We start from the raw sequence: 12,636 nt of genomic DNA on the forward strand, positions 1-12,636 counted from the left end.
GGCAGTGTGCCGCGGGTTCGACTCCCGATCCCGACGGCCTTGTGTGCTACAGTATGTCTGTGGAAGAGACGCAAGACAGACAGAGCGAGAGAGAGAGACAGACAGACAGAGAATGAGTTACAGAGAAAGAGAGAGAGAGAGAGAGAGAGTTGTTTTGCTGTTGCCAGAGTTTCCCCAAAGCCTTTAAGAGAGACACAGAGAGCAGTATTGTATAGCTTCCAATGAGGGCAGTTCAGCGTGAGATAACAGACAAATAACCTGCACACATTACCGCTTTAGTGGACAATGTTGGAGCTCAGTGGCTCTTATTCAGGTCAGCGTTTATTTTAACCACATCGAACCCTGGCGTCCCTATTCTGGGGTGAACAATAGCCAATTTACACTCTCACAAGGCATATGTAATGCTTTGTGAGCTTGTAAATCTCTCATTTTCTCGCGAAGTAACTGGAAACGGAAGGGATCATGTATAGAGCCTAAGTGTTGTCCAATAAACAGTAAAGGCACAGTTCATGTTCTTCAATGTAAATTCTACACAGCACCTGCCAAGGGATGTGCATACGTATGTTGCAATGTAACCTGAGACACACATGTTCGCTTACCTCACACATAATCACAGAACAAACAAGCAGCACAGGGACCTCCGCTCCGTAGTGTCTGATCTGATCCTCTGTCAGTCATGGACACAGCGACTGACAGGGCATGCAGGTCTACCATGGATGGAGCAGTGGAACGCGTCCATCTGTCCAGAGCTGGACAGAGACACAGCGTTCGGTGTGCCAGTCTCGTACGGGACACCTGAACCTGCTCTGCTCACTGACTTTATCCTGAGGGCACGTTTGTTTTTATTTAATTTCTTTTTTGGGGGAGGGGGTTACGTTCCAGCTAAAAATGGATCAAAGTCATCGCATTCAACGCCATTACCCAAGGGAATATCGGAGAAAGCCCAGGCATGTAAGTAGCATTTACAGTAGGGAATTAGTTGGAATCATGCTAAGCAGACGCATTGGAAACTTGCTCTTCAAATCGAGGTTGGACTATTTGATGCTGTGCTATTATTTATTCAAACAAGTCTGTTATGGAAATAACTGCAAAGGTTTCAATGTGAAATTAAATAAATTGCCATAAAGAGTTCCTTTCCTTTTAAAGCAGAAGACAAGTGGAACAATTCATACTTCATCCGTCCGTAGGCTACAGGACGATAACTTTATTCGTGGTGCAATTGTCCCTTGTTCTGCATAAAAAGGGTTCATCCTCCATGGGTCACGAACATGCTCTCGGCAAGTTTCATGGTAATCCATTCATTAACTTTTGATATATCTTGCGTGAAAATGAACATTTTGATCCAAGTATGGTCTCTAGTAACAAATAGTAGACTGACTTATGGGCCGTCGGACATCTTAAGAGCTGAAATCCAACAATGTAACATACTGTCATAATTCTCTGGTCGTTTCGTATGGTTTGAGCATTAACATTTTATGAATTAAAACTGTGTCTGGCCGGATATCTCATGACACAATTTTGTGTCTCAAACGGCTTCTGGGTTTAACGCCATGTGACTTCACGTTTGTGCTTCTGGTTCCGTTCTACTCCCCGGGGCCAGTGCTGTTGAGAGCAGCCATGTGAGGGGGTGTTTGCCTTTAGGGCTTGAAACAGACTGTTGTTTGCCCATGGCGGAGGACTTTACTCATAACCAGTGCCACACTGAAGGCTAAGACAATATTGCTCTGTACACAAACTGTTGGACTGCGTCAGCCTTGACTCAAAGTTCCTTTCAGTCTGTGTGTACTGCACCACTTTAGACTTGATGTTCCCATAGTTATAGTTCCACGGTCTTCTTTCGCCACTTACTCTGCTACTGATTACTAGCCAGCAGAGGTGTACAGATTTTTTACTTAAGTCAGTACAAATGTACAAATTCTGTACTTAAGTACTGTACTTAAGTACATTTACTTAAATGTCCACCACTAGCCAGTGAAATTGGCCGCTGAATGTCAACCTCTTCAGCATGCAAATTAGCCAGATAATCTTCCGAGTGTGTAAACAAATCGCTGACATGCCACAGAGCTACAGTAGATTGGAGCTGGCATGTTTTGCCGTGGCCGGGTCAAGTTGCTCACACATGATGACTTGAAACGGCATGGAGAGCCAGCGGGGGGAAGGGATAGAAATCATACAGGCTCTGAGTCAGGTGAAACGTTGCTTTACATAAATCACATTAATGTTGTTACTGTGTTTCGTGATAAGTTTATGAAACCACTTGCCATTTCCCTTCACTTTCCCCCATCACTTAACTGGTGTTAACTAGTGTTTAACTCATGGGTAGTCAACTGAGGGTCTCGGCACCAAATCTTTGTGTGACAGGAACTTTTTAGCCAGGTTGCACCTGGCTAAAACGTTCCTGTCGATGTTGAGACTAGTGAGGACCTAGTGGACACTTTTTCATGATTGGCTGCTTCTAGCACCTCTAAGCCAATGGGAGATAAAAAAACCCATAGTCTCTTTGCTGCACCTGGCAGTTCTTGTTTAATGTTAACCACTACATCCTTATACGGCGGGGACTTTCGCCGGAAATAGCAGATCTGCAAGCTCACAACACATCACAGCGAGAAGCATTGTAAACTTGTAGATCAACTACTTTCGGCAAAGAGGTTTGGTGTAGAGTGGAAAAAAGAGTGAACCAAGTAAAAGGCCAAAAGTCAAGTTTGCTGTATTGACCGTAGTAAAATATCTGAAAATACACATTAATGAATCCAACATAAACGAAAGGTAATGAACAAACAAACAAACAAACTGATAGTGCTGTCAAGCAAGTCTAACCTCTATGAAATCTTCGAAAAAGCTAAATCTACAACACAATTTTATTCGATATGTAGTGAGGGTCTCCGTTTCAGCTCTCTCAGCTAAGGTTACCCTGGCCTGAAAAACATTGAATAGCCTACTCCTGGTTTAGCTAGTGTTTTAACTAGTCTACTAGTGTCCACTAGTGTTACCCTGGCCTATACTACTCTTAAAGGCCCCTTTTCCACCAAAATAACTTTCGTTCCAAAAAGAAATGTCTGCTTGTTCCTTGAAAGCACCAAGGTTCCCAGAATCTAGAACGGAACCAGTTCTTGAACCGACGTTCTTTTGGTGGAGAAGGGGCCTTTCTGTAGGCTACTTGTTCTCTACTCTTACCTGTATCTTTGTTTCAACCTTACTGCGGTGCTGGGTGCTATGGAAACTGAATTTCCTGCAGGATCAATAAAAGTCTATGTATAACTCATTGCAGGCGGGTGTGAAACCTTGTACAGTATGTCCATAACAGTTACTTTTCAGGAAATGGAAAAAAGATCCTGTGTTCAAATGGATCCAATGTAGTTATTATTTTGTCATAAGCTCTTGTTTATACTTTTTATTGGTTTAATATTTATAAAACCCACAGATGGGCTTAAGCACCTTCAATCTGGCGTCCATATTTTGAGCATGCCATACAGGCACATTTTAAAGAATTTCCCAAAATGTTCAAAACCGTAAAAATAGCCGATCTACAAACGCACGACGTGTTACAAAGTTAAAATATCGCTTTAGAAGCTTTCTTTTAAGAAACAGTAATATTTCTATGGTGATGATAATGATGTGAATCAAATGGAATTGAAACTGCTTCTGATTCTGACACACATCTAGTCTTAACTGAATCTCCCAACAACAGTTGGGGTTGTGAAGGAGTGAAAAAAGTGTGAAAAGATGAATTGATTCATGGTGTTCCACAACAAAGCCTGTGTGAAAAGTGAGATCACACCACAGTCCTCAGATTCCCTCAGACTGAAACTGCAGAAGCAATCAATACAAACACACTGTTAATGGCCACCTCGTCTCGCTCTTCTCTCTTTCTAGACACCAGATTTATTTGCAATGATTGAGAAGATGCAGGTAAGGCGACATGCGTTTGCGATTCTCTTATTCTTAACATGGCTCCATTGGCCGTTCTCGCCAAACCAGCCTATTGACTAACCTGTCCGCCTCTTGACAAACACAACACAACACGACACTTTGTCTAGGTGCTACAGTATATACAGAAGCACATATCACATTCAAGTCACATACATTGAAAGCAGTCAATTGATGAAAGAGAAAATTGTTTTATATGTTATATTCTGTGCAAGAGAGCAAATATTGGCTATATTGCTTCCACTGACACCCTTTTCCAGGCCTGGGCTGGAAAGATTTGGAAAAGTCATGGAAATATTTGTAGGAATTTTATGAATGACATTAAAATATTTATAAAACTTATATGCCCTTGACAGGTGTCCTCTGAAATGCAGAAGAATGCCATAAAGTTGCTTGTTATTGGTCTGTGTGTGTTTTTTTTTGCACAGTCCACAAAACATTTAGAGGTTTTACTGGTGGTTAGCGTTAGAATATTGGTGGCAGCTGATAATTACTAAATTAGTTATCGTATCGGACGGATCATCAAAATGATTCCTAAATTGTGTATTGGTGGAATGGAATGGAACATGTTGTTACCTACTGTACACAGGAAGACTCTGAAAGTGACGAGGAATTTGCCATTTGAAAGCCCTATACAGCCCTATAGAGTATTTCAGAGAGAATTTGATCATTATCTGAGATGCCACGCTTATCTGTTGTACTTAAATCCAGCCCTTGCTACATTCATTCTCTTTTCATGAAATGTTTGGGATTTCCATGACAAGTTTTCATGAGCAAAGTAAAAATGTACATAATAAATTAGGGTTTCTCCTGTCCTGTCGGTGACACAGCTGTTACCTTAAATTAGAACGGTTAAGTTAGGAGGTTTCAATGAGCCATGCCCATTTCTGCTTGTGCACTATTTCACGATTTCAGATTGAATTTTGTTCACAGTATGTAACCCTGCCATTCTCTCCCAATTTCTTTCCACACGGATGCATACACACACAGACGCGTGAGCTCACACACACACACACACACACACACACACACACACACACACACACACACACACACACACACACACACACAGCACCTATAGATTATTCTAGTATTTCAGGGATGCTGCTTCTGCACCACATCTTCTTGAATGACAGTATCAAGGGATTCATTCATTCAGTTTCCCACTGACTACTCATTAACATCCTCCTGTCTGTCTGTCCTAATACTCGCCCTGCGTCGTCAGACTTTGCTCTGTTATCACTTCACTAACAACAATGAAACAGACTAATAGTTTCCTCTCTGTGCTTTTCTGATCAGTACAACTTGTTGGTTATGAATCGATGCTAATAGAAAATTGAGTGTCTACACATCCACAATTCAAGGAGGTTTATGTCCATGTGGGTTTGGAATGCAGACCTGATGGGTTACCCTGTGGTGGTGCTTAAAAATGAGATAACCCTCTCTCTCCACTCTCTTCTCCCCCCCCCCCTATCTCTCTCTTGCTTTCTCGCTTGCTCTTTCATATCTCTCCTCCACTTTCTTCTCTCTCAGGGCAACAGGATGGATGAGCAGAGATGCACATTCCCTCCCATCCTCAAAGTAGGATTCTTAACACACACACACACACACACACACACACACACACACACACACACACACGCACACGCACACGCACACACAGCTTGTGTATCCCTCTATTATCGTTCAGCTTGTCCACTATCCAGGCATTTCTTTGTGATACGGCTAATTGATAGGGCTAATTGAATCAGGGGTCATTTCACAGTGCAATTATTCTGTAATTATTCTAAAGTAGCTTCCATTAATGTATAGCAGTTCTTCGCGGGTAATTTAATGCTTTGATGAGTCAAGTCATTTTTCCTTTCTTTCTTCCTCAGACAGAGGAAGACTACATTCCTTACCCCAGTGTTCATGAGGTAAGATTATTCATCACAGTAACACACGACGACACCAGTAGAACACCTGTACAATCAAAAATGTTTAGCCTCAATTTCACCCTCAATTTCAGTTCTATAGTTCTATTATTATGGTTATGTGGTTGTAAGCTTCTAGATTGGCTATTTTTAGGGGCGCAACAACAGAACTAAGTATAACTCGGGATTGTAGTATTGCCCTCCTGCCAACCTTTCAATGTTCTCTGAACTGGAACAGGTGCTGGGCAGAACGACCCCGTTTCCTCTCATCCTCCTGCCCCAGTTCGGAGGCTACTGGATCGAGGGGATGAACCATGAGCTGGGTAACACCGCGGACCCCCCCTCCCCCGGCACCCGCACCAAGCTGGAGAGTAACCCCACCGCTAAGCTCTACCGCAAACACTTCCTGGGCAAGGTCAGCCTCTGTCTGCAACACACCACTTAACCCATTGTCACCCGAGACCTGATTCTACAAATGTCTTCTACATCCTGACAGTTTTCTGAAAAAGCTATGTTTCTATGTTTCAGTGGTTCTTCGATCTTTCAAAAATAGCAAACCTACAAGCTCGTAGTGCGCCACTCGGTGGCGTGCTATGAGCTTGTAGATCTGCTATTTCTCAATAGCTAAAGCATGACATAATGCTAACACCAAAAGGGGTTCCTGCCCCAAAATGGGTTAACCCATTGTGACCTGAGACCTGATTCTACAAATGCCTTCTATCTAAATCATGACAGTTTCCAACTTGCTTGTACAGTAGCATGCAAGAGCTTATTGTGAATTGGCTATTGCCTCGTAGTAACTTATCTTAACTATGCACAATTTTATTTTTGTCCCTGATCACCTGGATGTATGTACGGTAGCAGATAAATCCATCAGACAGATATGGCAACGTATGGGTGGCGCATGGTTAAAGTACCTGCCCACCACATCCGAGTGTAGGGTTTCTAATCTGGTTTGGCCGAGCATCTATACCAACGTAATTGGGTTATGCTCTGATTGCTATTCTGATTAAAGGATTAGTATAGAGTCCCTACGTACTACTCCTGGTGGGGGTTTTCTGACTGGCAGCTAGGTGAGCCAGTAGGGTACAACATCTGTGGACAATTAATTGGCCTAGCGACTATAATTGGGAGAGAAAAGGCTTAAACATAATTAACTGATATGGCAATGTAAAAGTCGATGCAATGCATCAAGGCTTTCGTTTTTGTGTGTGTGTGTGTGTGTGTGTGCGTGCGTGCGTGCGTGCGTGTGTGTGTGCGTGCGTGCGTGTGTGTGTGCGTGCGTGCGTGCGTGCGTGCGCATGGTGTCCTTGCTCCGCACCACCAGGAGCACTTTAATTACTACTCGGTGGACGGCGTCCTGGGACATCTGATCTTCTCGCTGAAGTACGACGTGATTGGCGACCAGGAACACCTCCGTCTGCTGCTACGGTACCAACACACGTCACATGTTGCGCAGTCTCGTGTTGCCAGACTGTTGTCTCTCGCGTTGCCAGACTGTTGCCTCTCGTGCTGCCAGACTGTCGCCTCTCGTGTTGCCAGATTGTTGACTCTCGCGTTGCCAGACTTTTGCCTCCCACGTTGCCAGACTGTTGCCTCTCGCGTTGCCAGACTGTTGCCTCTCGCGCTGCCAGACTGTCGCCTCTCGTGTTGCCAGACTGTTGACTCTCGCGTTGCCAGACTGTTGCCTCTCGCGTTGCCAGACTGTTGCCTCTCGCGTTGCCAGACTGTTGCCTCTGTTTCTTCTTCACAGTCGCGCATATACATAGAAATCATCTAAGCATATAGCTTGCTGCTTAGCAGAAATGCTATAAAGCAATTTAAAAAATATATTTTATGAACGGAAATGACAAAACGATTACTCAGATTTTGGGAGGTGTAGTTCCAGACTGTATATAGCATTTGGAGAGTGTTTAATAGTTGTACACGTTGCACAATGTTTATATATACCATCAACCAGTAGGTGTCCTACCCAACACCAGGGTCTAAATGTCTCAATGGAAGAGCAGGGAGACCACCTCAAACAACTGCAGATGTGCTAGTTATGTAAGGGATAATGTCATTGTTGATATATAAATCACAGACAGAGTGATTTATATATAAACATTGGCCACTCAGCCATTCATTATCCCGCTTATTACACGGCTACTTAATACATAAATTAATAAATTTGGCCCAAAACAGAACTAAACGAGGTATTTCCATTTTCCAGTTGGAAATAGAATCCATTTTCGGGTACTGTATCGTCTCAAATGTTTAAAAAAAGAAAAACGTTTTAGCGGGGCGCAGCAGGTGCTCTGAGGCTCAGTATTTTATAGTGCGAAGTGGTCAGTCGCAGGAATGAAGTAAAGCCAGCTACCACACAAGCTGAATTCTGTGATTGACCAATCAGAATCAAGCATTCGATTCAACCAAGCCGTGAAATGTATTGTATTAACATACTCTAGGCTTTAATGTGTCCACATTGTAATGCAATTGCTTGGCATTGTTTAACTTGAAAGCGGGATGATTATTTTGTCATTCCATTAGGACCAAGTTGAAAACGTACCACGACGTCATCCCCATCTCCTGTCTGACTGAATTCCCCAATGTGGTTCAAATGGCCAAGGTGAGTTTGTGTCATTTACAGAACATGCTGGGTGTGGCTACAAAATATCAATAAAAATATATTAATAATTTAATACATATACAGTACATATACAGTAGCTAATGTTGATATCGTCGACTAAAACTATGACGAAAATGTTCGTCAACTACCTTTTTTTCACTGATAAAAACGGAAATCGAAATGAAAACTAAGCAATGACGACTAAAACTATGACTATACTGACAATTTTGTCAACAAAATAAATAGACTAAAATGTTAGGGAGAAACTAGTTGTGAAGAGATCCAGTAGAACTAAAAAGCAAGTTATTTTATGCTTGGTTGCATGCTGAAAAATTGCTCACAGTGAACTTATAGATTTAGTCTATTTTTCAGCATGCAACCACGTTTAAAATCAGCCATTACGGGGCCATCAAGGCACCGACAAAATTTTAGTCGACAAAATCAACTGTATATTTAGCCGACTAAAATCTTAGGATATTTAGTCGACGGAAACTGTAGCTGTAACAGTAGCTATTAGAAGTGTTTCATTGGCCAAGGAATGCGATAGGAAATATGCAAAATGTAATATGTTCAATTAGCCATAGAAACGGAATAGATTGAACTTGAGAGAAAGCAGACCATGCAATTAACAAATGGTGATTGGAAACAGCTGAGCTGAGTTCTGAGGGATTGTGGATTGTAATGCATCTCTTTATTATGCTGCTTATAATAGCATATTTTGAACGTTTCAAAAGTCTGTCATCAAGACAAATGTTTGCACTTCATCTACACATCATGGACAGCTTTTCATCACTATTACTTTCCAGTTGGTTGAACCTGTGGCCTTCTGCTTCCCATTCACCTACCACAGCCATGTTAAAATGATGCTGAAAAGCATACAAGTTTGCCTTCTATCGTGCGCCATGCCCCTGTTTCAGTAGAACATACGTCACAAAATGTCACGTTGTTGTTAAAAAGTGCACATGAGTTACTTAATAAAGTCATGATTTCTGTGCGGCAATGTAAATTTAGACATAACTCTGGGTTTGAGCCAGGGACCTTCTGACAGGCAGCCAGGTAACCTTCAATTCCCAGAACTGGGACCGATTTGAGTTATTTGACCAATTGGAGTAAGATTGGCTTCAGCACTATTTGGAATGTCCCTCTATCATACTGCAAAGTTTTGTAAAATGGGGCAGACGAATAATTTTCATGAAACTGTTCATGTTCATTGGCTCCTAGAGGCTTCATTTTCTCACGTACAAACTTTATTCCAAACTGGGTTTGGTCCAAAGTCCATGTGTAGAAAATTGCGTGCAGATTGCTCAAAAATCTCAGGTGATGATAGAATTGTACTGTTTTTCATATAATTTAAAATGGTGGAAGATCTAAGATCATGAGGAGATCATGAGGAGACGCATGTGTATTAAAGTTCATGGCTTTACGTCAAACGGGACAGGAGTTATACCTGTTCAAAGGTAGCATTTTGGCCAATGGTTGTGAGTTTTGTGTCTTGGCCATTTGGCCTAGCCCTCTACCTTTATTGCCGGGTTTCGTAAAAAATTACTGCACAGTTAAGCCAGAACTGCAAAAAGTATAATAATAATAAAACTAACAGAAATAACTGGGGTCCTACACACTGTTTTTTTATATATACATTTACATATGTTGCATTTACATAGACACCATGAAATATTATGAGTCTATCAACAGACCTAAAAGGCAGTTCCTACAGTACATGGATCAATCAAACAAAATGGGGACGCCAGGTTGTCATGCCGAAAATAGGGCCGCCAGGTTGAAAGATGGTAAAACTGGCACAATAGGGAATTGAACAAAGCATTGACATACTATAGCATTGACGTAGCATTGCTGAATGTACAGTATGCACTCTTTCTAGTTTCAGTTTGTCAGAAATGTTCTTGATTTGTTTCTTTCCTTGTTGCCTCCCAGCTTGTCTGTGAAGAAGTGAATGTGGATCGTTTTTTCCCTGTTCTCTATCCAAAAGTAAGCTTCAGCTCAAAATGACTCACTAGGCCAGGAATCACAATTACTGCAGTTCACAGTTTGTTGACTCCATACTTTTCATGACATTTCTATTTTCTTTCTTTAAAGGCTTCAAGACTTATCGTGACATTTGACGAACATGTGATAAGCAACAATTTCAAATTTGGGGTCATCTACCAAAAATTTGGACAGGTGAGCTAATGCCGGTTAAAACACGACACGGAAAGGTCAACCGTTTATGCCTGTAAATGGATCTGCACAGAACCGGCATTATAGCCTTCTATTCCTGTACAGGATGGGTGAATACATGAGCATGTATTCCGTATGCCTTTGTTTGCAATTTCCTGAAGAGAAGTGCATTCTGTTGAGCGCTAACAATAAATGGAGTCCAGTTCCTTTTCTATGATAATCACCACCCTATTGTCTCCTGCACGCTAAATAGGAGGGCTGTCGAACATGTAGTTGAGGGTCCTTGTGCCTTTAATTGGAATGGAGACTCATGTGTGTGGAAACCCATGTCCTTGATCTCAGGAAACCTAAAGGATTTAGACTCTGGAGGCCCTACAAGGGCATGGAGGACCCTCTGGGTTCCACTTACAAAGACCCTTATACAGGAAGACCTTTATACGAGACGACATTTATACAAGACCTTTATACAAGACCTTTTATGCGACGAGAAGAGCACCGCGCATGTGAAACAAAACCGAATATCATAAAGAGCAGAGGGAGTGGCCTTGCTCAGTGGACAAACATGTGTGGCCACTCCAGTTTGTGACCTCATGCACGCACGCACGCATGCTCGGCATGCCCGCACGCACACACAGTACACACACACACACACACACACACACACACACACACCTATTCCGCTTTGTTTTCACCTCACTGTGAGCTCCTTCAACTCTGGTAGGGCTCTTGTGGTACAATGCCACACATCGTGACCTAAAATTACCATAATCTATGTTTATTCACCTTGTTGGGAGAACGGCTGTTAATGGCTGCTCCCTGTACTTCGCCGCAGCTAATCTGTGTTATGCAAATCTTTTTTTTTAAGAGTAGCCAATTATTTTCTACCCCCTTTTTCCTCCCCAATTTAGTTGTTATGCCAATTGATTCCTCCCCACACTACATTTTTGTGTTGTCTGTCACTGCTGTTATATCCTACTGACTGGCCCGGCTTCCCTCCCCCGAACACGGCCCAATAGTGTTCGTATAGAGACACCCGACAAAGCCCAAAGTTGCACCACGGTGAGTTCGAACCCACAACCTTCGTGGTGGTGCGCAGGGACTATATCGCTGTGCCAGCAGAAAGAAATATTGCTTTGCTCAGCAGAGATCTGCTTTATTGCTTTATTTGTCACAGGCTCATTATTATTTCACACTATTTTTCAGCGTACTACAAACTAATCATTTACGCCGATGCACAAGCAAATCCCTCTTTTTCATTTGTACTGAAGCTGCTCACATCAGTATTTATGAATGTCTTCCTGTTGTTGCAGACAACAGAAGAGGAGGTGTTTGGCAACACTGAAGAAAGTCCCGCCTTTGTAGAATTCCTAGAGTTTCTAGGAGAGAAAATTGATCTCCGCGACTTTAAAGGGTAAGGAAACCTTTATGGCTATAACCAGGTAAGGTACTGTATACTAAAAAAACATGTACTGTACTAACAATATACTGTACTACAAAATACATTACTAACTATAATGTTGTATAATGTGTGTGTGCGTGCGTGCGTGTTTGCGTGCGTGCGTGTGTGCGTGCAGGTTCCGTGGAGGGTTAGATGTGACTCATGGTCAAACGGGCATGGAGTCTGTCTGCTGTAACTATCGTAACAAAGAGGTCATGTTCCACGTGTCCACGATGCTGCCTTACACGGAGGGAGACACACAACAGGTACTGCAGTACAACAGTGGCTGTAGCAATTAACTCAGCGCTTACTATGAAGTCGCGACACATTGTGAACTTTTAGATCTGCTGTTTCCGCAACTTTTGTGCAACGCTGTCATCCGACGAAGCGGGGCATTCATGCGGGGCATTCAGGACGAGCATAAAACATGCAACAGTGCATGCATCAGTATGTGCGCCAGCAAGTTACAGTGCATGCATCAGTATGTGCGCCAGCGAGTTACAGTGCATGCATCAGTATGTGCGCCAGCAGCAACACAGACGAGTACAAAGTCTTCAGCAGTGGTGAGGTTTCTG

At 42.5% G+C, this 12,636-nt stretch overlaps 1 protein-coding gene across 1 annotated transcript in view; it reads left to right on the forward strand.

Moving 5' to 3' along the window:
- LOC310861070 (rap1 GTPase-activating protein 1-like) overlaps window positions 1-12,636 on the forward strand; it is a 78,554-nt gene that overhangs the window by 45,582 nt on the left and 20,336 nt on the right. Inside the window, exons 4-13 of the mRNA XM_083768363.1 lie at window positions 3,874-3,909; window positions 5,461-5,508; window positions 5,805-5,843; window positions 6,079-6,255; window positions 7,168-7,271; window positions 8,370-8,448; window positions 10,381-10,434; window positions 10,543-10,626; window positions 11,934-12,034; window positions 12,198-12,327. Coding sequence (XP_083624489.1) covers window positions 3,874-3,909; window positions 5,461-5,508; window positions 5,805-5,843; window positions 6,079-6,255; window positions 7,168-7,271; window positions 8,370-8,448; window positions 10,381-10,434; window positions 10,543-10,626; window positions 11,934-12,034; window positions 12,198-12,327 — 852 coding nt within the window. The remainder of the gene's footprint in view (window positions 1-3,873; window positions 3,910-5,460; window positions 5,509-5,804; window positions 5,844-6,078; window positions 6,256-7,167; window positions 7,272-8,369; window positions 8,449-10,380; window positions 10,435-10,542; window positions 10,627-11,933; window positions 12,035-12,197; window positions 12,328-12,636) is intronic.

This window comes from Protomyctophum parallelum (assembly GCF_964188405.1).
Source record: "Protomyctophum parallelum genome assembly, chromosome: 7".
In the NCBI taxonomy this organism is placed as follows: domain Eukaryota; kingdom Metazoa; phylum Chordata; class Actinopteri; order Myctophiformes; family Myctophidae; genus Protomyctophum; species Protomyctophum parallelum.